Below are 27,119 nucleotides of genomic sequence, written 5' to 3'. Positions count from 1 at the left end.
GGGCATCAACTTCTGTCTTTTAATTTAAAAAAAAAACACATAACTTTGGTCCAAACTGGAAGTTTGCATATAGTTATAGTTAATTGGGTCCTCCGGTCCTCGAGCTTTCTGCATCTGGTCTCGAATTTCATCTAACTCGTTCCGCTCTCAAGATCGACAAAGGGCAGACGGCATCGTAAATAGAGACGTGCAATATATCTCGTCTAGGGAACCCAGAGCCCTTAGACATTTGACTGACAAACTAGATTTACATATTTATACTTTAAATTAAAAAGGAAATAGAAACCAATTGTGTACCTCTTTAAAAACATATATATTGTCCTCGGGACCCATAAATTTTTTCATTTCTCTCTTGAAGCATTGTAAATTGGGGAATGCAAAATTTTTTGCACGGAGGCCGAAGAGTTCTAGTTAATACCGCCGCGGACGGACAAATGACGGCGGAAACGTATAGGTCTGCAATTTCAAAATTGCAGTCTAATTAACTTGAGCTTAGATACTTTTCCGAATAGGAAAAATGATACGAAAAAAACATTTAAAAAATAATTTTCTTTTGGAGATTGTCAGATTCTTTTGTATGAGACTTTCGACTTGCACGGTCGGAACTGCTATTCTTCCAAGACCCCAAATGCCTGTTTTTCTTTACCAAATTTTAAAAGGAAAATGGTTTGAGTGGAAAGAACGTGTACGAGACAAGTCAAAGGAAATTTTGCCCTATCCAAAATGAGCCATTTTCTAAATATTTCCCACATTAAAGAAATCATTGGAAAAGGTGTATCGAAAGCAAAATTTTTACAGATATTAAACAAATTTTTTTTATATCCTAACACCTTTTTTTAATCCATTCCTGGAAATTTTTGAACACACCTTATATTTTATAATTGATGGCATTATGCCACAAAAATATAATTTCATATGTACAGTAGAGCATCGATTATCCAACTTAATTGGGGACTGGGGTTGGTCGGATAACCGAAAAGTATGAAAAAATACATTATTAGTATAGTGTATTAGGCCCGGTTTAAATACTAGCCTCCCTTTCGTGGTCGAGCCAGTGCTGCCAGCTAAAACACACAAAAATTTAACAAAAATAATATTAAAGTATCCAAGACATAACCAAATATTGTAGCGCCACATCACTAGCGGACATTTGAATTTGCCGACTAGAACGCGGTCGGTTAATCGGGGTCGGATAATCGATGCTCTACTGTATATCAATTTGTTTTAGCAAAGTGTCTCTCTTATGAAGTATATTAAAAAAAAATTGTAAAAAACTACAATTGTACAAAAAAAAAAACTTTAAAATTAATGCATCTTGTAAGTTTAAGATGAAAATTTTGATTAATTCTTTAAAAAGCTTACTTCTTAAGTGACGATTAAGTGCTTATTGTTTACACTTAAATAGAATGTGACATATTTTTTAGAGTACAGTACTGAAGATGGAGATTATCCCTTAAACGATTAATGATTAGATACTTGAAACTAATATTTTAGAAGCCAACAATAAACTGTTATGAATTCTTCTACATGTAGAAAAAAATGACCCCATGTCATACCTGTTAACATACGCCAAACCTTTAATCAAGAAGTCAACTGCTTCGAAATTGTGAAAATGTTTTCGAGATTTAACTTGTCGGCAACAGCAAGAAATATTCTAATTAGAAAAAAATTTATTAAAAAGACTTAAACAATAACCTTTATCCTATTATTAGTAGATAAAGTAAAGATGGTTGTTATTGGACTACAATTTGAAAAAATTGTAGAACTATATATTCCCATTATCATCTGTCTTTAATCTCAAGAACGGAGTTAGACAGATGAAATCCGAGACTGGATACGTAAAGAACTTAGGGGTGGGAAGCCCCAATTAATTGTGTACGAACTTCCGACGCAAACGGGAAGTCACGTTATTTCAATTCCAAAATTTTCCTCTGTAAGGAGTTAGAAGACGGCACGACTCTGTTGCCAACAGGAAAAGTATTATGTACGAGCACAAGACACTACTAATTTGAGGTGGTGAGCATATATTTTAAATTAAATAAATAAAAAAAAATCTGATTAAAAATTTCAGCCCACCACTTTATAATTTAAGCTTGCTACAAAAATGTATACAGTGGGTGATCGGTTAATGAACAGTTCAGACTGCAAACAAATCCGACAACAAACACTTTCGCGAAAGATTTTTATGTTTGGATAACGAACACCCGACAGAACAAACAAAAGAAGAGATGCTGCATTTAAGATTTGTAAAACTATATTTTAATGGCATCTATACATGATTTATGGAATGAGACTTTCACAGTTGTATACATAACCATTTGTGCACTAGTTAATTTCTATTCTCCGAATTTTTGTAAGTGCTTTTCTGAATTTTTTATTTAAAAACTGTTAATATTATGGAACCCAAAAAGAGTGGAGTGTCAAGAACTGTGTTCACTATAGAAACTAAGCAAGAGATTATAGTCAAGGTAGGGAGGGGTCAGAAGATGTCTGATATTGTAGGCAGATGACTTCAACAGGTCTACAGTAGATACAATCTTAGGTAAGAAAGATATAATCAAAAAGACTCAAACAGATAAAGGAGTAACAAAAATAGCACCTGAGAAACAAAGATGTGCCATCCATGAAAAAATGGAGAGATTGCTTTTAGTTTGTTATTACATGTAAATAAACATAATAAGAAATTATATAATTTATTTATTTATTTTTTGGGGTTTCCAGAATGAATTAATCAAATTCCCACAAAAATCTACGGTAAATTGATAATTGGTTAACAAACAATTTGGATAGCGAACGTGGCAGTCTTGGAATGGATTATGTTCCTTAACCAATCACCCACTGTCCTTATTGTATCCTCTTAAATATACAGTAATCTATCAAGCTTCCAATCCAACTTGGAATCAGTATGACTATCCTTGAAAACAGAGATGCATGTTTGTGGAATAAACTTATAATATGGTGTTTTTGTGGTGGCTAGTAAATATTTCTTTGCTATATACTGGTAAATTATTTTAGCTACCTGGTTATTTCTGCATAAATAGTCTGTCTGTACTAGACTTTGGTGTCTGCCTGCTTGCAATATGCTGTATAGTTTCTTCTGCAGCATGACATTTCCTGCACGTGTCATCCAAGGTATCTGTGACTGTGTTTCCTGTAAGCCCTTGTACTAATGACTTGCTCTTGTATTGCAATCATAAAGCCTTCTGTTTCCCCAAAGAGACTCCCATCTCTCAGCTTGTAGTTTGATGCTGCCTTAACATGTGGCTGTGCAAGATCAGCAGGGTGTTTACTTTGGAGTGTTTTTTCCCCATCCATGCTTGTTGTTTTGTGTTTGCAGGCTCATTTGTGTTCTTCGTGCTTTGCGTTTCTTAGGTTTAATGGTGTATAATTATCATCAGTCTGGACAATGTATAATGTAGTGATGATAATTGTTGTTTGGTATGGAAGAAACTTTGTAGTGAGTCTATCTGTTTCCGATGGAGAATTTTAATGTCAATAAGATCTAACACCCACCAATTGTGGTAGGATAAGTCTTTCCTTAGCAGATTCTGGATGATGCAGTCTATACTTAGTGAACATTGTTCAGGTTTTACAGTTGAGGTACTCGTGGTCTACTGAATGGTACCAAATGAATAGGTGAGTAGTGGAATAGCACGTGTTGATGGCTTTTATTAAGTTTTTGGAGTTTTTTTTCTTTAGTACTGATTTTAGTCTGTTACAATATAGTTTAGTAAGTTCTGTTTTTATTTTTTATGTCAAATTACTTTGGCCTAGTGACACCTCAGAAATCTGTAGGTCTTTCCTTCCTTCATAATTGTTATGTAATCTCCACTGTCAAGTTTAAAGGGATCATCCTCAGCAGCACCTTTTTCAATGTGCAATGTTTTACATTTATTTATGCTAAATTCCATCTGGATATCACAAGAGAAAGTCTGTACAATCTTCAGGAGTTTGTTTAGTTTTGTATATTTGGAGCATATATCTTAATGTCATCCATGTGAGAAAGTGCTATCTGTCTGTTCATGATAAGTTATATCCAATTTGTGTGTTAGTAAGTGTAGTGGATAGAGTTAATGGCCATGCAAAACCAGAGTGGGCTAAGGGAATCATTCTGGAATATACCTTGTCTTATGAGGATTTGATCTGTTACAATTTTAGTGTTATTGAGAGATAAGTATAATGTGATTTTCCAATGCTGCATTATTGTAGTTAAATATGTGATTAATGTGGGGGAGTGCAGAACACTGTCAAAAGCTTTCTTGTAGTTATGTATGTGAAGGTTTCTCTGTTTTTGTTGGGTATGTCTTAGTATTAGTGAGTCAATCAGGAGTTGCTCTCTACAGCCCACGTGATATCGGCGACAGTCCTTTTGCTGTTCTGTAAGAACAGTATGTTTATCTATGTGTGCATAGATTTTGTTCATAATGCAGGAAGTTATAATTTTGTACAATGTAGGATCTTTTGTACCAGAATTAGTATTATTATTATTATCAAATAATATATTATGCATAAATATATTATTTATGAAATAATTTATTAGAAAATACAGCAAACTATAGTAAAAAAAATGGCACTATGTTTTGTTATGTATCTTTGCTCTGTAGAAATCTCTTAAAATATAATGATATACTATTCAACAGCGTATCTGTAATTTATTATAAAAACCTGCATAAATAAATTTTATATATCTATTTAATTTCAAATAAATTTTAAAAAAATATAAATACCATCTTTGTCCTACATTAACAATAGAATGATAAAGAATCCACAAAGTTATCATGGCAATCAGGTTAGAACACCCAGTGACCGTGATCAATAACGAAATAACTAGTCCCATATAGGCTAGAAGATCCAGGTAAAAGTCGATATTTTCTTTGTCTACCAGCCATAATAGCGTAGGTGCATAAAAGAAACACTGAAAAGGATTTCCTTCCGCTTGTTCCTTTATCTGTCAAATTAACAAACATATTAACTAATAACTCAAATCTTATTTAAATTATACTTTTGAAAAGCTGGAATTTATATCTATGTTCAATAGTCAATCTAAGTACTTTACCAGCAGTGAAGCGATGATTTACGAACATTTTTGACTACATTTACTAGCCTGTTTTAGGTCTATCCGAAACTTCTTATTTTCAAAAATGGATCAAACCATTCCATTTTTTGAAAAATAAGTTCCATCTAGACCCGAAACCAGTCAAAAATGTTTGTAAATCATCTGCTTCGTGGCCGGAAAAGTACTTAGGTTGATTTCGTCAAACATTTAAATCTCATTTATTCTGGAATTATTATTATATAAAAACTCATAATAAAATACATTTATATACCTAATCAATATCGAGAAAACTTTACATAGATGTAAACTGTTTAATTTGACAGTTGCTCTAAAGTTAATAATTTCAAATTCCATGTATAAAAGTGAAAACTAATAGTTTCAAAACTTTCAGGAAAAAATGTACAGTCAAACCTGTTTTTATGCGGGGGATAGGGACCGCATTAAAAAAAAAATCTCACGAAACTTCACAAATAGCTGTAAATAATAGTTTTCGCAACACAATTAAAAAATAATTTTTTTATGCGGTCAACAGGGACCGCATAAAAAAAGTCTCACATAGAAAATAACTCAAAACCGTACGAAATAGAATTTATTGACAACAGATGTCAGCACTTGACTGCATCGTCTGGTCTTTCGTCTGTTTTACATATTTTTGTCCAGGTGGTGTTTTGTTGACTTAAAAAGTAAATTATTTCATTTTTCGCATATTCATGCAATAATATTACTATAATAAGTGCATTTATGCTATAATAAGTTTATTTAGCTATAATAAGTCAACGTGAGACATGACGAATCGCACGAGACTAGTCGCCAACTATACCGCATAAATTAAAAATTCGCATTAAAAAAATCGCACATAAAAAGAGCGCATAAAAACAGGTTTGACTGTATTTAGAAGGTGCTTCATTAAATGTTACAAGCTAACATCTTCAAAATATATAATGTAATATAAAGAGAAAACTTAATTGTTTTAAATGAGTCTCCTGAATTACAATAAAATTAGATCTCTATATTCCAGGAAGGATACACATCTGCACACCATACTGGGATAACAATAAAATAACTCTCTCTACAACCAATAACAGAAGGGGGTTATGAAAATGTTATTTATTGCTTAGCCATACTTTGAACTGGTTATTGGTTGTAGAGAGTCTTAGTTTATCCAGAAGGGAAAATGGAATTATTTTAAAATTTAAAATGCAACCATTATATTATACAAATTTAATTTTTTTCTGAAACCTCCTTTAATTTATCTGTACCTTAATGAATAAAATAGTTTTTTTTTTATACATAAATAATCCATAAAAAGTTTAAAAAAGAGAATTATATATTTAACTATAGTTTACCTGTTTCAAGTAGAGATGCACTGGTAGTAAGCCATTTCTACCTAATAACGCTTTGTTTTGATGGCAGGCAACCAAAAATGCAACACCTTTGATACAAAAAGAGTAATAAATCACAAATGACTGATATAAATCAATAAAGTATATGAAGTATGAATTACAAGAATGTTTCTAGTATTTCTCTTGTGTTCTAAATTATTTTTTCACGTGTAGAGCATTGGTTTTTAGAAGCTTATAGGATATTTTAAGATCCTAATTTATTTAAATTAGTGAATATCAAATATATTGCGCATCAAAAACAACCATTTAGAATGCCGGTTTCCAAAACAATTAAAACCTATCAATCTACGATTGTAATTGATATACATTGGTTGATATATTCTATAAACTACTGTAGAATATATCAACTTGTAACATAAGAGAAAAAGCAATTCAATACTACCATCCATTTTGATTTCGTAATTTAAATTTTGTGTAAATGAAAGTTACTTTTCTCGTATAGGGAAGACGGTCCTCGTAAGATTAGTCTAAAAACATCATTAAATTTAATGGAATTTGTAGAACTCAATTTAGAAATATTAATTTTACTTTGTAAGAAATTTATCAATATAGTTTAACAAAGAATACTGCACAATGTATATGTATATAGACATACATTTTGCATAAAATCACTATTGGATATTTGACAGATGATGTACAGATAGGAAATGTGTTATTAAATATTTCAGTCTATTATGTTGCCTTTTGTTGAGATGTTCCAAAATGTTACTATTAAAAATTTAGTACCTTATACCTTACTAACAACACTACCAACTTATACTTATGAAGAATACTTATTTCTCACAGAAGGGTAAGATCCTAATGGAAGTATTCTTACAAAGTAACCCAATTCTTATAAAGTAACTTTGACCAAAATTACTGATGTCGGTTATAAAATTTTACATTATTGATAATCCAAACTCACCTGTACGATTCTATAAATGGCAAGAACGTCGGGAGACGTGAAAACCACAATTCTTGCGGCATGTCGGAGTACTATTGCCCGACAACCCCATCACTTTATACAGAATTATAAATCTGCACATTGCTGGCAAGATATAATTGGAAATGAAATTGGTAATTTTGTTGAAATCACTTGTTTCTCTGTTTACCTTTCTGTAAATACAAGATGAATATTTAATAGAGCTACAGTGCTATTAAATATTCATCTTGGACATATAAGCTCTCCCAGCCTTCCCGAGGTACATTAGTGCCTCGTACTTCAAATTTAATTCAGGGAGGCCGTTCAAACTCCAAATTGTTTGAAGTCCAATAAATTTTTCCCCATTAGAAGTAATGGAAATTGAATTAATTCATTCCCAAGCCTTAAATAATATCCATTTTGATAAACTTAAAACAACAAATACACATAATTTGCTGTTTTAAGCTCAAGCATTCAAAATACAAGATACTGTTGTATGTTTTAAATTTTCTATCAAAGAAACTGTTATAAATACTTATTTATTCAGATGATTTTTTTAAATACACAAAGAATCTCTGATTTGTGTTTGTGTATATACAACTTTTATTAGATTTATTTTTAAAAATACTTACATTTGAAAACCTATTCCCAATGCTCTCCTTACGATATATATACCACCTCTCTGTATTGATAGTATCTAATATCTTAGGATAGGGAAAAGGACTACATCTTAACAACTAACAGGTTTATAGATTAAAAAATTAGTCATTTGGTCTAGATGAATTCCAAAGTACCATTCCTTAATGAAAGCAGAACTTAGATGACAAAGAATCTGGCAAAGCATCGCCGATCGGTATGCAATTTGAAAAAATAGTAGATCTATAAGTTTCCACTGTCGTCCATCTGTCTTTCCTTAATCTCGAGAACGGAGTTAGATAGACAAAAGACGAGACCAGATAGGGAAACCTTAGGGTAGGAAGCCCCAATTAACTATATAAGAACATCCGATACAAACGGGAAGTCGTGTTATTTCGACTCAAAAATTTCCCCAAACGATGACTGGCACGACTCCATTGCTAAAGGAATGTCCAATTTCTGGTACTCATCTTGTTAGGTAAATTAAAAACTTTGAGTGTATGTCATGCCAACAATTGTACAGATTCAAGAGAAAACTTCACATAAAGAGGCGTTAAAGAACTTTAAAAGAAATGTTTTATTTTCCTGCGAGTGCTTTCGACGTATTTATAAGCATCGTCTTTGGGCAGAAGACGACGCTTATAAATACATCGAAAGTACAATTGTTGGCGTGACATCTGCTAAAGGAAAAGTATGATGTACGGGGGCAAGACACTAAAGTACTGATTTGAGGTGGAGAGAATATATTTTAAATAAATTAAAAATATGATTAAAAATTGCAGCCCGGTATTGCAACGATCTCACAATAACTAATTGCTTGTTTTCGTTTGTACATCTTTTTAGAGTATGTTTCATGTTCTATCAGATTTGTATCTACTTGCTTAAGGAAACTGGTGAAAAGCTTAGCCTTACATAAATGAGTATCACAGACAACCTACAGCATATAAGTTTCATTTTTAATGACAAAAAAAAGTGTTGACATATGACATATAAAATGCAAAACATTTTACATACAATTATAAACAAATAAAATAGCACTTTAACAATTGCTATGCAATACTTACCACAACAACAATAAGCTACATGGTTTTTTAACATTATAATAATAACCGATCCCATTGTTTTTAATATTTATTTATTATTTAATAGTCCACATATCAATTTTAATATCTGTGATTAAACACATTAGTAATTTACATAATAAAAATTCAGTATAAATGAATTGTACAGTTGAAGACATATGCTGTCTTCAACTGTATATCAATAATGCAAATGGTAGAGTGTAAGGCAGAGACAGTGATTCAATGTTCTATCATTGTGTACTATATGATATGTTACTATCAGGGTTCTGTACTATGTAAACTATTAATATTTTATTGGAGGTGTTTGTTTTTGGCTTGAATATATTTACTGAGACCTGATATATAATAAAGTTCTTACTCAGGTAACTTAAGAAAACAAGAAACAACAATGTTGGAGTGTGATCTATCACACTCCAAATTCCCATATAACCATAACATAATCTTATTCTACTATATATTGAAAGGTATTACAGTTACAATCATATTCATAGCCAAGAGTTGAAAGTCAGAGTTTACTTTTAGTAAGTGAATGCTTACTTGGTTAAGTATATGGTAATTGGTTAATTTCTAACTCTTAATCCTTAGTTGTGAATATGACATTAGTGTCTTAATGAAAGCAATATGGCCTTATTATATGCTTTTACCGTTAATTATTATATACAACATTCACTTTTTGCTTCTAACCTACCAGTACCCTATATTTGGGAAATCAATTTATACAGAAGATATAGGTCTAGACCAGAATTTTGACCTAAAAATCTTAAGGTCAACTTATAAGCCAATGTTTATGCTATATCCTGGAAAATATCTTACTCGTTACTCGGTGATTTTGTCATTATAACGCTTAACTGTCAAAATTCTCGTAGCTATGGTAGAAGCATGTTTAAAATAATGCGATTTCCTTTCCTGGTGATGGAATTCTATGTTTAAGACATTTCTTGACATTGGAAGAAATAACTAACTGTTCCTATTTCCTTTCCATACTCAGAATCAAATCAGAAAACTGAATCTGGACTTCTGTAAAAAGTAAATTGCCTATTCTTTTGGGTTTCAAAGTAAAAGAATCTATACTAGTTCTAATGAGCATTGCTGTGGGAATAATTGAGTAAAATAAACAATTCTTGCATACAAATCACTCTTATTAAGTCTGATATATAGTTTACGTTGAATCATTACAATAATGACTATGGAGCATTCTTAGCTATTTGGTTTAGCTAATTTTATGTTTAATGTAAAATGAAGTAAAGTGGCATATTTTAAGGTAAAGTTTCACTTGTATTTAAAAAGTGGATAATAATTAACATAGAATATTTCCCAAATATGGGAAATAAGAGACTTTGTTGATAAATAAATAACAGTTTTGTCAAAGATTCGAATTTCAAATCTGTTGCAGTAGCATTATAAACTGGACAGAATCAATTATTAATTTCTGAAAATTTTAACTTACGGGTAATTACTACTATAATTAACAACTTTTAAATTTTATTATCAAGTACACCTAATATAATTTAAATCTTGTTAATTTTATCAGCAATATTTAATTGGCACCTGTTAATATCAGCAATATTTAAATTGTTGATTTAAAATTTTTTAATGCTACATTAAATTGGATTAAAGTAAACTTTGTTTCTTAAAACAAAATCACTAGTTAAAAACCTAAATGAAATAAACACAATTGAAGTATAGGTCAATAAGCCAGCAGCAATTTAAATGCTAATTTTTTATTTTGTTTACATGAAAGTTTATAGTACTGATTCTACCAATCTAATTCTATTTACTACGAAATTTCTCATAAATGTGGATAGGTTGCTCTAGTTTCATTTCACAGATAATGATCGTACAGATAAAAAAGTAGCCGAATCGCAAACGGAAAGAATCCAAACGTTGCGCTAGGTTTAAGCCATTTGGATTTAACTGTAGCATTCCTCTTAGCGAAATGTTGCAATCTTAGTTAGAACACAATATGTCGGCAAAACCGTCGTGCAAATTAACCGACGACGTTACGGTTTCTATGGAAACGACTTCATAAATATAACATGGTTTTATCTTTTAATTTTTAATGAGTTTTCTGATTAAAAAAAAAGCATACTTCTTATATTACAAAAACACATTTTTTATTTTATATATAATTGGAAATGTCTTATGACAAGGGATTTCCACTCCATAACAACAATTAATCTGCATTGTACTATAAAACAAAAGTAATAAATAAAAATTAACATATATATAGTATATGTATAGAAAGGAATAAATTATAAAATATTAAACTTAACCAATGAATTATACAAAAGACATATTTACACAAGACTTAACCACTACTCAACACAATTTGTACCTCCCGGGTACCTTATCAATTTCGATGCCCGCATTTTGCAACTCGGCAAGGAAATGTCACGTCACGTCACAGTTTTCGGAGATTGAAGATTAGATATCTGTACATTTACTCCACTAATAGGAATTAATATCACAAGAAGCACTTTCGGTGAAGTAAAACAAGCAGTCGAAACACGAAACCGATACGACACATTTCTAAACTGAGCATACCATTCAAGGTGTTATATACCGGAACAGAGTTTTGCCGTTGGGTTTTGGAACAATTTCTTGCAATCTCTCCGACAGACGACACTCGACAAATTAAATTTATCTCGGAAATTTAGTAAGAATCCACGGCAACCGTAATCGGGCAGACTACGGTAACTTTTGCCACTCGAGACGCCGAGTATAGTCGGTCAAAGTAGGAATCCATCTTCGCCGATTCGTTAAAGGCCAAAACAGACCAATAGTGCATCTTGTATTTTATCCTATGTTTGTCATACATGTATTATAAAACTTAGAGGTAAATAAATATTAATTTGAGTAAAAGTCATTCGGCTTATAGAACAGTTGCTGCTTTTGATGCCCTACGGTCCGGATTCTGCGTAAAAATGTGGATTCCTATCCTAACGCCTCCGACAGTGGTCAAAACGGCGTAAATAAAGAAAACCACGTCAGAATAATTTTTACAGATACATATGCTATATCCATATACTAATTTGCATATGCATCGTTATACAAAGATGTGTCTGTCTATAATTTCATTTAAAATGACAGGTTTTTGTTTCTGGTGACCGGAAACGACAGAATGGAAAACGGCTTAGTTTGTTTGATTTTTTTAACATCCTTGCACGACGGAATAATTCGAAGGCAATTTTTGAAATCGAGAGAATCTTTTCTACGGGAATTGCCTATTTTAATGACAAAGGTATAAAAAAACACTTTTTTTTGGGTAGTGTAACTTTTACTTACCTGTGAAGATGATATTAGACTAATACAAACAATGTAGTTTTCTTTTTGTAAAAAATTGTTTTATTCCTACCTAGATGAGAAAGCCATATAGTCAGAAAATTTCTCTTAATATCAAATCAAAAAAATGTTATATAATTTTTAATATATAATTTATATATTTAGTATATTATATATACTAACACAAGTTTCGGGCAAGGAAACATAGATTTCGTACGTATCAATATATTTCTGCAATACATATTTTGTTTATTAGATATTAAAAAAAGGAAACAGCAGAAATACGGTATCTCTAAATTACATCTAGGTATTATCTAATACTTAAATAATACCTAGTAAATTAAGGTATCATTTAAGTATTAAACTTTTCAATACTTAAATGATACCTTAATTTAAATTTAAGAAAAGACCGTTATTAACCATAACGTAAATTTTTGGATCGAGAAAACAAAAATAGGAATATCTAGGATCGAAAACTTTATATTATGATTGTTTCACAAACTAGAAAATACTCTTTAAAATTTTTATTAAAATTAATTGTATTTTAATTATTCTTATAAATAAAATAAGTAAAAGTACCTTCTGATTTTGAAAGTCGAGCCATTCTTTATCGTTAATTCCTTCAAAAGTTGTGGGAATGGCAAAATTTGTTAATCTTTTGCGCACTTTTAAAACATTTTAGCTCAAAATGTCGTGAGCGTATCAATTTTGATTTTGTACTTTCCTTGGAACATTCCAATTCTCTTTACCGACGAATCGATTCATAATTTTAGTCTATGGAGAAAAAGTATTCCAATTAAAAGTTAAATATTTAATTCACTCATTTATTACCACGTTTGATCTTTGAGAAATTTTGTTTTTACCTTGCTCCGCTCGTATATCAAAGCAAAGATACTTTGTCCTTTTTACTCTATTTCCATAAAAAATACCAATTTGACATTTCATTTTAAAATTAATTTGGTCTTAAAAATATTTGGCACTCTTCCGGACGTGTCATTTCGGAACAAATTCTCGTCATCCGAAAACTAGCGACTCTTCGAACTGCGGCACGTTTTCCGTCTTGGATTTTTTCGGTCGAAACAAAAACGTCATTTTGTTTTCGTGCAATAATTTGTTAAAATTAATAACAGTTTTGTAAATAGTATCAAAAAGCGAAAACGTCGAATTTCGTTAGGAAATACTTGCTCGTATTTCCCGACGACATCTAATGTTTTCATTTTTAGCATTTTCACTTTAGAGCAATGGTATTCAAACATTTTAACAGTGCAACCCGAAAGTAATTTTCTGCGACCCCATTTGGGGTCGCCGAAAATTACCTCGGGGTCGCATTGTCGAAATGCGGTCGATCGCAAACGTTTCCGACCGCACCGGACACCTTCCCGTCCGTACGATCATTATCTGTCTTTTGTCTGCTCGCTAAACAAGCTCAAAAACTCATTAATTGTTCAAATCGTAAACTTTCAAGTAAAGTTAATAATGATAATTTTTGTCCGTTTGGTCCCACATTCGGCCAATCTTTACAAGCCAAGGTCAAAAACACGGGTTCCTTCAAAAACAGAGGTCAAAATTATATTAATAATTCATTTTACCACATCGTATAGGTACGTAACATTATTTCGACTGCTTAATTTGTTTTGCGGCATTTACGACAGCTAGAGAGAGAGAGAACCGACAAAGGACCCAACACGCATTACGCACGTACGTATTTACGTACCGATATTCCACAATTTGCACAATTACGGGCAAAAAACACACTCCCGCACGCCGACAGCAATACGTCAAGCTGCACGGCACGACAAAACAATAACGGTCTACCGGACAAGGTTTCCTCCGGCGACCGGCGGAGAGAACGAAAAAAGCAACCAATTTTTTGGAGGAGTCGGGCGGAATTAGAAAGGTGGGGCCCATACCGCATCCGGCAGATAAAACGTAACCCGAGGTTTAATATTTCGAAAAACTTCGATTAATTAACGTAATATATAAACGACAACAAACATTTTATATCGTACGAGAACACTAATTATTTAATTACGGAAGTATTTCATTCGATACGTTCTGCTTTCAATGCTGCAAATATTTTAGTATGGCAAATGCGACCGGATTAATACGTTCGAGATGCAAAGTATCGGTTGGTTTTCCGACTCTCAATTAATAATTGCCAATTACTCGGACGGTTAAGCGTTAGACGAAAGCGAAGTTACGAGGAAAATGCCGAAAAAGGGTAAAGAAACTGACGAAAAGAGAGAGTAAACAAACGGAAACTCACTGTAAATAAAACCCAAACAATGCAAAAATAGGATTCTGTTGAGCCAGTAGGAGTTGGGAGCGAGCGCGACGCACTTATTCTCTTTTTCTTCTTTAATTAATCTGTTGCTGTTCGTCTGACGAACGTCTCTGGCCACGTTCCTCCTCCTCAGTTGGTGGCTGTTGCCTCCGTTCGGCGCCGCCATCTTCCGAACGACGCCCCCTCTAATCCAATAAGGTCGCGATTTCCCCACACGTGACTCTCGATGGCGCGTTATCTCGTCTTTCCGAATAAAACCGGATCCGGACGTTTCCCACTTCCGGGCCACTTTACGCGCATTTTTATTCGATTATTTGCCATTTAAATCATTTTCCTTAAATTTAAAACGTCGACGGGAGCGACGCCACCCGGAGACAAAGAGACGATTTCGCCTGCGGAAAAGCCATCGTCCGCGTATTTTTATTTGTTTTCGGAATTTATGCGCAATTTTTTAATTTAAGAAAACTAAAAATAATATTTTAATCGATTTAATTTAGTTACGAAAAAATGTCACCAGGCGGCGTAACGCAGTTATTTTACGCGTACGGTGTTGAGATCGGATCTCGTCTTCGTCCGATGAGAATTTTCGGCAGGAAAATCGCACATTTTAGGAGATTCTTCGGGACGATTAACGCGGGGATGGAACACTACGAATATTTAGTGATAGGAGGAGGATCAGGCGGCATAGCCAGCGCCCGCAAGGCCGCCGAATTCGGCACCAAAGTGGCCCTGATCGAGTCCCATCGACTGGGCGGAACTTGCGTAGGCAAATTTAGTAGTACGATAAAATGCCGTTGGCGAGAGGAAAGTAAATGCTTTTAATTCTGTTTGATTTCCTCCAGGTGAACGTCGGGTGCGTGCCGAAGAAATTGAGTTATTATTGCGCCCAACACGCCGAAACGATCCGGGATCACGGGGATTATGGCTTCGACGTGGTCGTCGGTAAATTCGATTGGAGGTAAAAAACAATTTTTATTCTCTCTTTAATCGGCGGGTAAAGTAACGAAATGAAGCCAGTGCGAAGATACAGGGCAACGGGCGCTAGTAATTCGTCTTTACCCCTACACGCCGTTCGTTTATCCCGGAAGCGATTTCTCGGAAACGTCCGTTCGTCTTTACAGCACAGATTCTTATACACCTTTTTACACACAGCCGTTTTTTGCTATCATTCAAATATTTTCGGTTATTTTTAATAACCTTTTTCAAGAACCGTTACAGTCGAATGCGGTCGTAATTTGAACAAACGTCGCCAATCGATTTTCAAAAAAGTTCCATTACGTTTGTTCAAATTACGACCGCATTCGACTGTAACGGTTCTTGAAAAAGGTTATTAAAAATAACCGAAAATATTTGAATGATAGCAAAAAACGGCTGTGTGTAAAAAGGTGTATAAGAGTGCTGTCCGTTCGTCTTCCCGATAATTTCGTCGTTACATTAACCAGGTCTGGAGAAATGGCCGCTTCCGTACATTACTAGGCAACTTATCGTGTTTTTCCATTCCACTTTTCCGTTTCTTCTGCCGTTTCGATACGGTTTTCTTTCGCGGCACTTTTCGAAACAGCCCGGTGGCGGAAAGTCCTTTAAGGAACACCGGTGCAATTTAAATGAGTATTTATATATATATAATCGAGTGTATATAATACTTCCGAAAATGCCAGGACGGCCTTCAATTTTAATAATAGTGCGAGTTTATGAAAATAGATGGCGCGACATCTTCCGTATTTACACCGAAAAAATGGCCGGACTCGTCCGCCATTTTAGGAATTTCACTTACGGAAATTTATAAAAATATCCGTTCTATATTCGAGACTGGAGTTTCTTCTCGCGCTTCGAAACAGCTAGGACGAAGACTGCACAAATTTCGTATTTTTTTTTCTTTTGGCCACTGGTTTCGATTTGAAATTTCCGAATTTATAGCATTTGATAAGGAAGGCGCCGTTTTAGGGTTTTTACCGGGATTAGCCCAACCGGAAACGGATAGCGTCGAGGCGCACGATTACCAGAACGAAGAATTTTAATCATTAAAAATTGGATAAATACTCGATACCAATTCGTCTTTATTCTTAGGCCATATCTAAATTACGTTATACTTTACGCTCGTACGTCGTTAGTACAAACATACGCCGATGGTGACGGACGTGCTTTATATGCGCGTCAGTATTCCTTCGCCCTAAACGATACGGCGGCGTTTCGGTTTCGTTGCCTTTTCTATTTATTTACGAAGCCCGCGTTTTAACCACACGGCGGGGTTTAAAACATCGGACTCTAAGGTAATCGATCCGTCTCGGAATACTTTCCGGCATTTAACGAGATCGAACCCGGTCTAATTGTTAGAATTTTCATTTTAGTGCCTTCAAGAAAAAACGAGACGACTACGTGAAATATTTAAACGAAGTCTACAGAAAAAACCTGGACAAGGTGGGTATTTATTTTGTTTCGATGGCATTTTTTGACGGTCAGGACGATATTATTGTTGAATTATCCGTCGTTCCGCGCTTTTTTTTTTAACGTAACGACGGTCATTTTTAATTATTTTTTAAAACGGGTTTAACTTCTTGGAGTCGTCCGGCGAATTTCGAATCAAAACGTCGGGGCGCCCCCTGGGGTTCGACGTTTGAAGATTGGCGTAAAGAAGATCCACCGCCAGTTTATTAAAGTACAGTACGGTGGCACCTGGTACTTCGAGCTGCGCGCGGAGTGAAAAATTGCGCTGGAACCGTAAACGAAATCTGTTTTCGGTGCTTTATTTTTGTGTCCGGTTACGTGTCATTAATGCGTGTTATTCGTGAATCTTTTAACACTTTTTTGGCCGCCCCGTTTTTTATTCCGGTTCAAAATTTCCGAAACCAACTTTTTTTAAAATCCTTTCCAAAACTCCTGTCCGAAGGCGCGACATTTTGTTTAAATTCCTTATTTTACGGCTCGATTTATTCGAAGAAAGATTCTAAACAAAGGATAAAATCTTACATTACGGACAACGTTAGGATGGGTATCTACCAAGCAGCCGACCAATAAATGCAGTTTTCATTTCGTTATCTATTTAAAGTAGAAATTAAATTCCAACGCGAAGACCGTAAATTATCTGTTTACATATCGTCGGGGGTGTGGGAACCCATTAAGTAATTGGCTTTCCGTTATTTCTAACGGGAGAAACGGGTTCGAAATTCGATCTCCCGAAACGAATTAAATCGGAAGTACGAGGGACTGTACAGTTCGAACGTGGCCGAGAAACAATAAAAAGCCCGAAAATACGCCCGTTAGTATTTTGCGTAGTTACTAATAATTTTTTTTAACTTGCAGAGCGGCGTGACCGTTATAGGGGGAGAGGCGAAATTCGTGGACCGACGAACGGTGGAAGTGGAGGGAAAACGTTATTCCGGAGAGCGTGTGTTGATCGCCACTGGAGGTCGCCCCCTGGTTCCCGAGGTGCCGGGTGCCGAATTGGGCATAACCAGCGACGGATTCTTCCGACTGGAAGAGGTTCCCGGGTGAGTCGACTCCTCCCCGTAGAAAAACGCGCCGGCCTTCCTCCCGAGTACTAACAGATCCTCCTCCTTCAGGAAGACGGTCATCGCCGGCGCCGGATACATCGCTGTCGAACTGGCGGGAATTCTCAACGCCGTCGGCTCCCGCGTCTCTCTGGTCGTCAGAGGAGACAAGGTGCGTCCGTCCGTTCTACCGAAATTTCCCCAAACCATCCCGGTTTCATCCCACCTTTGCTTCTTCAGGTACGTCGAACCTTCGATTCCACCATAAGCGCCGCCGTCACAGAAGAGATGAAAGCCGCGGGAATTAATATTTTCAGAAGAGAAACGGTGAGTCTCGCCGGTGGCTCGGAAGCGGGTTAACTCCGCCCACTTCCGGACTAAATGGGCCTTTGTCCGGGTTTTAATTAAGATCGAGAGAGTGGAAAAGGCGGAGGACGGGAAGCTGACCCTGAGCCTGGCCTCGTCGGAGAAGATAGAGGAGGTGGAGTGTCTGCTGTGGGCCGTGGGTCGCCGACCCAACACCGGACTGGATCTGGATCGGACCGTAAGTAAGACGGGCGGAAATTGGACCCTTCCCGGATTTAACGCGTCGGTGGTTTCAGGGAGTGGAACTGGACGACGGAGGTTTCGTCCGAGTGGACCCGTATCAGAACACCTCGTGTCCGGGAGTCTACGCCCTGGGCGATGTCTGCGGCAAGTGGCTTCTAACGCCCGGTAAGATATTTACTTCGCCTAGCGCCGTTAACTTTTACCCGTCGTCGGGAAGGAAGAACGTTAAATCGAGGTGGCGGTTTGGACGATTAATTCCGATTTTTTTACCGTTTAGTGGCCATCGCGGCGGGAAGACTGCTGGCCCGTCGCCTGTTCGAGCCCCAACCCGGTCTGAAGCTGGAATACGAGAACGTGCCCACCGTGGTCTTCTCCCACCCTCCGGTGGCCGCCGTGGGACTGACGGAAGGTAAAGGACGCCGCCGGTAAGTGAGGGGGAGGAAGGGAGAAGGCGGCTGACGGCAGAATTTTTCTCGCGCAGAAGAGGCGGTGGCCCGACACGGAAGAGAGGCGCTGAAGATATACCGGACGGCCTTCGTTCCCTTGTACCACGCCATGACCACCAAGAAGACCAAATGCGTCATGAAGCTGGTGTGTCTGGGAGGGGAGGAAAAGGTAAGAATTTCTTTCTCTCCGTTCCGTCCTCGTCTGACGTTTCTTTCCGCGGAAACTAGGTGATCGGCCTTCACGCCGTGGGATCGGGGTGCGACGAGATGCTGCAGGGATTCGCCGTGGCCGTCAAGATGGGCGCCACCAAACGGCAGTTCGACGACTGCGTGGCAATCCACCCCACTTCCGCCGAAGAATTCGTCACCCTGCGTTGACGTCGACTTTTATTCTTATGTAAACCGGGCCGAGGAAGGCCGCGATTTCGCGGGAGAAATAGACACAAATTTTTCTGGGTTTTTATTTTTATACAATGGCACAGTAACGAACACACATACGGGACGTCTGCCGACGAAATCCGAATAAAATCAATTATTTTCTGCAACGGGATTTACAACCAACGGTGGCGCGCCGCGTCCGGTAAAGGAAATTGCACGCGACGACCGGAACGGGGCGCGCGCTGGCCTTATTTACAAGAGGAAAAAAAAAACCATAAAAAGGAGATTCTTGCGGGAGATCAGCAGAAGGGGTAGTCCTTGTCGGGCTTGCGGAAGGCGAAGAAGCCACGTCGGCCTCCACCCGCCGAGCTGGCGGCCGAAGAGGTGCTGGAGCTGCGGGAACGGACGCAGGGGGGAGACAATCGGTGGTTGCTCTCGTGCAGGACTCCGGTGCCCAGCGACGAAGGCGGCGAATCTGCAATATTCCAAATAACCCGGTTAACAGGAAAAGGAACCCGCTTCGGTCCGTCGTTCGGATTCCCGACCGAAATCCGCCTTTAGCCCGGTATTAGCGCGCGGAAACGGTAAGCTAAAACTTTCCGTCCGGTCCCTTGTAAGGCTTCCGCCTTACAAGTGAAACGCCGCAAATATTAAAGGCTACCGCAGTGGCCTAAAATGGAGCCGACCGGATTGCTTCGTTATATCGATGCAACTTTCTAAATTTGCGAATTAAAACGCACAAAAACGGAGAATGCGGATAGGAAAAATATTCGAAATACATGTAGTTGGAAGTTAGGAATTTCCAATACTTTGCGCCTGTCTGACATTAATATAGCGTATAAATGAAATATATTAAGTGTATAAATAAAGCTTTTTAGCCTTGCCCGCGTGATCTTTACCGAGATGTTGCTAATTTTTGCCGTTCTGTCCACCCTTTCCGCACGCGAGAACTAGTCTTTACGCGGGCGCGATTTGCGGGTCACAGCGGCGGAAAGAAGCCCTTTTGTCTTTTCGGTCGGCAGACGGTTTGGTCCTTTTGTAGCTTTTTCCTCGACTCGCGTCCAGAAAAGTTTTCCAGAAACCAAATTCTTGTCTTCCTCGAAGAATGCGATATATTAATTTTTAAATATCAGTGGCAAAATCAGTTTTGCCGCCACGTTCTTTCTGTATATGGAGTATCTGTTGATTAAACAAATGTATTTTACTGTTTTCAACTGTCGTATTTTATCTAAGACGACGTAATTGTCAAAACCATGGCTTATCTCTTCCTAATCTACCGGCTTTGCTTACTCTGTATCTATATATATAATCGAGACGAGTTGATGATGATAATAATAATCAGTGCAGAGCCCAAACGGTTAGGAGTTGAAAGTTGAAATTCGGTACACAGGATACCAAATTTAAGTACCAAAGTGTTAAGTAACAATGGAAGTGTTAAATAACAATGGAGAACAAGAGAAAGCGACGGGCAAGATTTACGGGCGCTGGAGGAAAAAAAAAAAAAAAGAGTAATATGTTAGAACATATTCGATTTTCAAATTTAAACAGCTTAGTTCGGTTTTTCTCGACTTTTCTTCTTTAGAACATTCGATGAAAATCGAACGATATAATCAGAACACGTCGTGAAAATCGAACAATATTAGAACATTCGATTTTCAAATTCGACCTTTAGAAATATTTAGTTTGTTGATGAAATTACTCTTTTTCTTTTGTGACTATAACGTAATAATCTTCGCTATCGTTACTTTTGCCCGAGCAACGCCGGGCCTACCTGCTAGTCTTGTTAATAAATGCAATATCCATTCGGAACCGGGCAATGCGCCGTAGCTCCTTTCTCGCCCAGTCCCGCCGTAACTCACCAAATAATAAAAAAATACCGGCTTAGTTAAACCCGAATAAACTGTAAATCCGGCCTAAATCACTTTGTAACGCTGGGTCTAACGTTTCTATAATTAAGTCGTTCTCACCCATCCCTTTTCTTCACTATCGAAATTCCGGGAATACCTAGGCCGTCCCATCATATATATCTTACTCTTCGGTTAAGAATATACGTAAAACGTCTATCCGTTACCGATACTCCCGAAATTGTTAGACTTACGGAATAAACACGCGGTATTTGTATTCGAATGCGGCCGCGGCCGGTTAAGAACCAGGCGCTTCTCTTCCCAATCGTTTCCTCTCCTCTGACCCAGAAAAGTCGTCCGTCCGGCATATCCGGTGGTTCGACTAAAGCGTGTATATGGTGAGCGGCCAAAAGCCATTGTTAAATTCTTCACTCGATAATATTGGCGCCCCCTTGTAACGATTGTGTAGACTCGCTCGTAGTGTCCGATTCAAAATCATAAGCACACCCAACTTTTTCAACAACAAAAACATTAACAATAGAAATGTATGTATCATATTAGTATGTTGTTTACAATATCAATTTAAACATTTTCTGAATTTTTTAGCGCTCTCTGACAATTACAAAAAAAATTATCACAGATTGTTTCAAAAGTATAAACACAAGCACACAAAATTAGTATGATAATTTTTTTTATTAGGCTAATTATTGGTTTAATTAGTTGTCACCAGAGGGTAGTATCATTCGTTATTACAAACGTGGCGACAATTTTAAACGGTATTTTGTGATTTAAAACAATGCCTGGTGGAAAAACACTGACAGAGTTGGAAATACGTGAAATTTACCAACTAAAAAGGAACGAGACAATCTCCAAGACAAATTATGGCAGAATTAAGCCTCGTGGAAGACACTCGTAACACCTAGAAACGAAAGAAAGGTTTTTCGGCTACTGACGATCAACACGTTGTCTGTCGGAGAAGCAGCATCGACATTGCCAATTGCAGTTTCACCAGCAATTGTATGGAGAGGTATACCTAATCATAACAACGCCAAATTTACAAAAATGGCTGCCAAACCGAAGTTAACGCAATTGCACAAAACAGCTAAATTAAAGTGGGCCAAAGACAAGATGACACGCAAAGGAGTGGAAACAAATAGTCTTTTCAGACAAAATAAAATGGAATTTTGATGGATCTGACTGTTATAGTCACTACTGACATGATTTGAGGAAGAACGAAGAAGTCAGAATGAGCAGACAGGGAGGTGGGAGCTCTGTGGTGGTGTGGACAGATTCGGATGGGGGTAAAACAGACATTGTGTTTTTAGAAGATAGAATGAATTCAGAAAAGTATGAACTGTTGTAAAACTTTTGGATCACTTATTGGGCGAGAAAACTGGCAATTCCAATAGGATAATGTTACCATTGGCGCATCATAGTCAACTAAAAATTGGTTTGCCGAAAAAAAAATTAATATAATTGATTGGCCATCACGGAGCCCCGATACGAACCCGATAGAGAATGTTTGGAGCATTACGAGTCGTTTCGTTTATGGCGAAAACAGACAATACAACACTGTAAATGAACTGTAATTAGCTATCGTGGATTGTCGGAAAAATATTAAACAAGTACAACTTCAAAAACTAGTAAAATGTATGCCCGATAGAATATTCGAATTAATTAAATCAAATGGTGGATTTACAGAATATTGAGACATCACAAACCATTTTTTATGCGCCTGTGTTTATTCTTTCGATGGTATAACAACACATTTGATTGTTGTGTATATGTAATATATATTAGTTAAATTACTATTTATAATGTTGTTAAATTTTAGTTTATAAAGAAGTAAGAAACTACTCGTGAACATTTTCGTACATACAGTATAATCATACAAAAAAGTTTCTACAGTTAATTTAGTTGTTTAAGTAAATTATTTACTTACGTTATAGACAGGCAACATCTAAATTTTAAAATAAATATCAAAAGCCATCGTAATATAAAAAATTAGAAGTTTATATTCAATTCGATTATTCAAGAATTAGTAGAAAATGTAGGCCTAATAATAATCACGGATGATAAATAAAAATATCGAGAAGAATTGTGGATAAATTGGAAATATTTTAATCGATTGTTCCGAAATAAGGTAGGTTTTTATCTGTATACGAAATTATTATCCTAATTAATTTGCTTGAAATATATAAAATAAAATTATATCAAATATGTCACGTAAACTATAAATGGCGTAGTTATTTTGGTTACATGTTTTTACAGACGTAAACAGTATCGAAAAAATCCTAATAATCCTGCATTCTAGAATTTTATTTAACTGTATCAAATGAAATAAAAGATTTAACTTCGCTATCCAGTTACGCCTTTTGTTTAGGAAAGCGATTACATCGCTTTTCTAACGTTAAAGGCGTTATTACAGTCTGCAAACATTAACAAACGTATCCTGGTCGGGATGCTATCAATTACAACCACCGTGCTAATAACGGCCGGTAAAACCTGGTAACCAACGAGTGTCTACTAGTGATGTAACGAATAGTATATTCGGCCAGGAGCGTGGCCGAATGGCCGAATATTCGGCCAAACTATTCGGCTTGATTAACGCACGTACGAAAATAGGCGCGCAAATCGCATTTTGGCAAGGATCGCGCACCCTGCTCTCTATTGGCCCGCTGTCACTACGATTTTTTCTTCCAGTAGGTCTAAATTATTTAAATTAATTAACTAGTTAAGTAACGCTGCATCAGCGTGTAGTCGGAACGAAGCTGCTCGCACCTTTATTTTCTAGATTATGAGAGAAAAAGAAACAATCATTCGTTCTCAACAATATATTTGATATTTATTGGATCATTTAAAGGTACAAATATAAGGTCAGAATAAGCCATTAATTAATTCCTATGCCAACGTTTCACGAAATTCTGACTATCACTACGGGCCTTGGACTTACAGATCGATCTTTATTGTAAGTCTTTTTTTAAAGACTTACAATAAAGATGCAATAATGCAATGCAATAAAGATGCAAGATACAATAAATACTGAGTCAGTTATTTTTTTCACTCGACTCAATGTAACATAGGTAAGGCCGATAGCTGTCTCTTTTTTCCCTATATCTATTTTGATTTTTGGAAGAGTTAATCCCTGATTTATGTATAGTCATCGAGTATGCTAAGGCAAGGGGAACCTGTCTACGAGATCGCAATATACTGCCATCGTTCGAAGAGCGTATTATGGGGATTATTGGAAACAGATTACCATAGATGAAAGGTCTCTGATAGCTATCGAATTCCACTAAAATAAATAGAGGAAGAGCTGGAGGGCGAGCATTAGGAGCATACACAATGTAGCGTATACTTCCTAGTGAACCATTGACGAGATCTCCTTGCACCCATAAGTTGACTCTCGGCATGATTCTGGCATTAACTGATAGATACAAATACATGGAGAGACCAAGAGCTGAGTCATCTTTGGACGAAGGCGGGGCAATATCTGTAGTGTTTTCAGATGCTATATAAGCAAGAGGGCATCCAGTCGACTGCAAGTAGTCTTCGTTGCTTTGTTTAACTCGCTCGTTTGTTGGATATAGCTCTACTGCCGTTTGGAACTGATCAAGTTCATCTCTGGATGAACAGGCTCGATTTCTTGTCGTCAGAATTTTCATACCTGTATCAGAGAAATCACCCGAAGCTAGATGTTGTAAGACATCTGTGAAGGAACTATCAGTGCTATTTTGTCTATGAGAATTACTAAGTTCAATGAACTTCTCAAAAGAATCAAACGCAAATGTAATGTAATGTCCCAACAAGGTCCCTTGTTGGGACATTACATTGTAAAAAACACTCGAGTAGAGAGGAGTATCTTTAACAGGAGGAAGCTGAAGAAAATCACCAAACAAAGAGATAAAGAATCCATCAAATGGCTCATCTTTCTCGGGGCTTATCTCCCTCAATCCTTTCTCGATCATGTAAAGCATTCTTGCACCAATCATTGACATTTCATCGATTAGTGTTGCCATCTTTACAAAATCGCTGACCCGGACGGCAGGTCAGGTTTGTTCGAACAGAAGTTCCTGGCGCATGTCATTTTACAATGCGAAGAATAACGTGCATGCTAGTTCTAAATCAGCTGCAGTTAGGGACTAGGGACTTACGTAGGAGTAACAGAGAAAAAAAAAAAAAAAACGAAAAAAAAAAAAAAGGTTGAGAGGCAGGCTGCGCGTCACACGTCAGCATAAACAGAGTTACATGGCGGAATGGCAGATGAGTTTCAGTGACGAAAGACCTCACACGTTTTTTGTTGTTCAAATGATGTAAATTTATAACAATATTTGCAAGAACTTTGTTTCATCGTAATTTCACAATTTCTACGAAATTCCCGGACAAAATTAATAGTTCACCTGGACAGTGAGTCAATTCCCGGACTGTCCGGGTGAAAACCGGACGGGTGGTAACACTATCATCAATGATGATGAATTTGAGCGACTTCATCTCAATCTGGAACTCTGTGCAGCTTCTTCGTTTAGAGATCGAAATTTCGTACCAACGATAGGAGGATGAAGGAGAGAATGGATGGTAAAGCCATCAATAATGATAACTGCTGCTCCATGTTATAGAATAATAAGTTAAAAAAGTTTTCTTTTTTTAACTTATTATTCTATAAAGATTCATTATATTTGTTGTGTATCTAGTTAGCGATAACATTTACCTTTCAAAATTACTGTTTTAATGCTTGTCATATTTTCCGACCACTAGATGAAGCTTCTACACATGCGTGCAGGAAGCGACTAACACTTGACTTCATGCATTCCTTGTCAACATTATAACTCTAGAATGAGTTGTTCGATCTTGATGAAATTTTCTAGGACGACTCACCATCACTCGAGGATGAACTGATTAAAATTTCAACTTTCAAAAATGATTCATTTTTGTAGAACTGGAGATAGGGGTTTTTCTTCAGTATGGATCATTTTTGAGAGTTGAAATTTTAATCAGTTCATCCTCGAGTGATGGTGAGTCGTCCTAGAAAATTTCATCAAGATCAGACAACTCATTCTAGAGTTATAATGTTGACAAGGAATGCACGAAGTCAAATATTAGTCGTCACTACGTTCCGACAATTAAATTATAATTATTAAAGTTAATATGAGACGGCACCTAACGTCTATCTCTAGTGCCAAATTGGTTTATAATTTATGTAATAGCCGTAAATAGCCCGATACGATTCGGCAGTTGTTGGTATTTAAATGTAAGTTATAACTTATAAGTTATTTTATTTGCAATCGATCTTTTTAACTTTTTAATTAAGCACTAAAATTTTGTTTTTATCACGTATTTGTAGACTGAATAGTACCCTAAGGATATACTTTAGTGGGGACATATGGTCTAGTTTCTCCTCAGTTGTGGAACAGTTCAAATATATTATTGGGGGTTTCTATTGGTGAAATTTTGTGATATTTTGTTGCTATTGTTTTTGTCAATATTTTTAAAATTTAATATGATTTCAAATGTTATCTTTTGTATATAATGAGAAACGCTCATTCTTTGCTTTATATATAAAATAAATTGTATATTAGTTACTCATCTTCTAGAAATAGATAAATAATTCTTTCATTAAATACGATAAGTTTCAATAAAACGTTTCGTAAATCATTTTAAAATATCGTAAAAAATATTAAAATATATGCGAACACGAATATAACATAATTAACTAAACAACAACACTAATGCCTGATACATTCTAACCTAAACGCCATCAATTCCATAAGAT

At 36.2% G+C, this 27,119-nt stretch overlaps 3 protein-coding genes across 8 annotated transcripts in view; 1 reads left to right on the top strand and 2 right to left on the bottom strand.

Annotated features, from left to right (window-relative positions):
* Positions 1-14,977, bottom strand: part of LOC136979428 (lipase maturation factor 1-like) — a 41,751-nt gene extending 26,774 nt beyond the window's left edge. Inside the window, 3 exon segments of the mRNA XM_067275408.1 lie at positions 4,728-4,948; positions 6,403-6,488; positions 14,627-14,977. Of these exon segments, the coding sequence (XP_067131509.1) occupies positions 4,728-4,948; positions 6,403-6,488; positions 14,627-14,810 (491 nt within the window). The 5' untranslated portion in view covers positions 14,811-14,977.
* LOC136979425 (glutathione reductase, mitochondrial-like) lies at positions 14,535-20,714 on the top strand. Of its 2 annotated transcripts, XM_067275402.1 has the most exons (12): positions 14,535-14,581; positions 15,142-15,406; positions 15,487-15,602; positions 16,993-17,062; positions 17,945-18,132; positions 18,205-18,304; positions 18,373-18,459; positions 18,542-18,676; positions 18,735-18,846; positions 18,959-19,090; positions 19,163-19,296; positions 19,356-20,714. In XM_067275402.1, the coding sequence occupies exons 2-12, from the start codon at positions 15,152-15,154 to the stop codon at positions 19,503-19,505; spliced, it is 1,479 nt and encodes a 492-aa protein (XP_067131503.1). In that variant the 5' UTR covers positions 14,535-14,581; positions 15,142-15,151; the 3' UTR covers positions 19,506-20,714. The 2 variants fall into 2 exon arrangements, with proteins under 2 accessions (XP_067131503.1, XP_067131502.1); XM_067275401.1 differs by having other exon boundaries at positions 18,542-18,846.
* The window catches only part of LOC136979426 (rhotekin-2-like), a 31,962-nt gene continuing 24,417 nt past the window's right edge, over positions 19,575-27,119 (bottom strand). For all 5 annotated transcript variants that reach the window (XM_067275404.1, XM_067275405.1, XM_067275406.1 and 2 more), the window contains exon 11: positions 19,575-19,980. In XM_067275404.1, coding sequence (XP_067131505.1) covers positions 19,805-19,980 — 176 coding nt within the window. In that variant the 3' untranslated portion in view covers positions 19,575-19,804. The remainder of the gene's footprint in view (positions 19,981-27,119) is intronic.

This window comes from Centruroides vittatus, unplaced genomic scaffold, assembly GCF_030686945.1.
Source record: "Centruroides vittatus isolate TY-2023 unplaced genomic scaffold, ASM3068694v2 contig_620, whole genome shotgun sequence".
Classification (NCBI taxonomy): domain Eukaryota; kingdom Metazoa; phylum Arthropoda; class Arachnida; order Scorpiones; family Buthidae; genus Centruroides; species Centruroides vittatus.
Note: the sequence above shows the minus strand (reverse complement) of the source record. Positions and strands in the feature narration are given on the sequence as shown.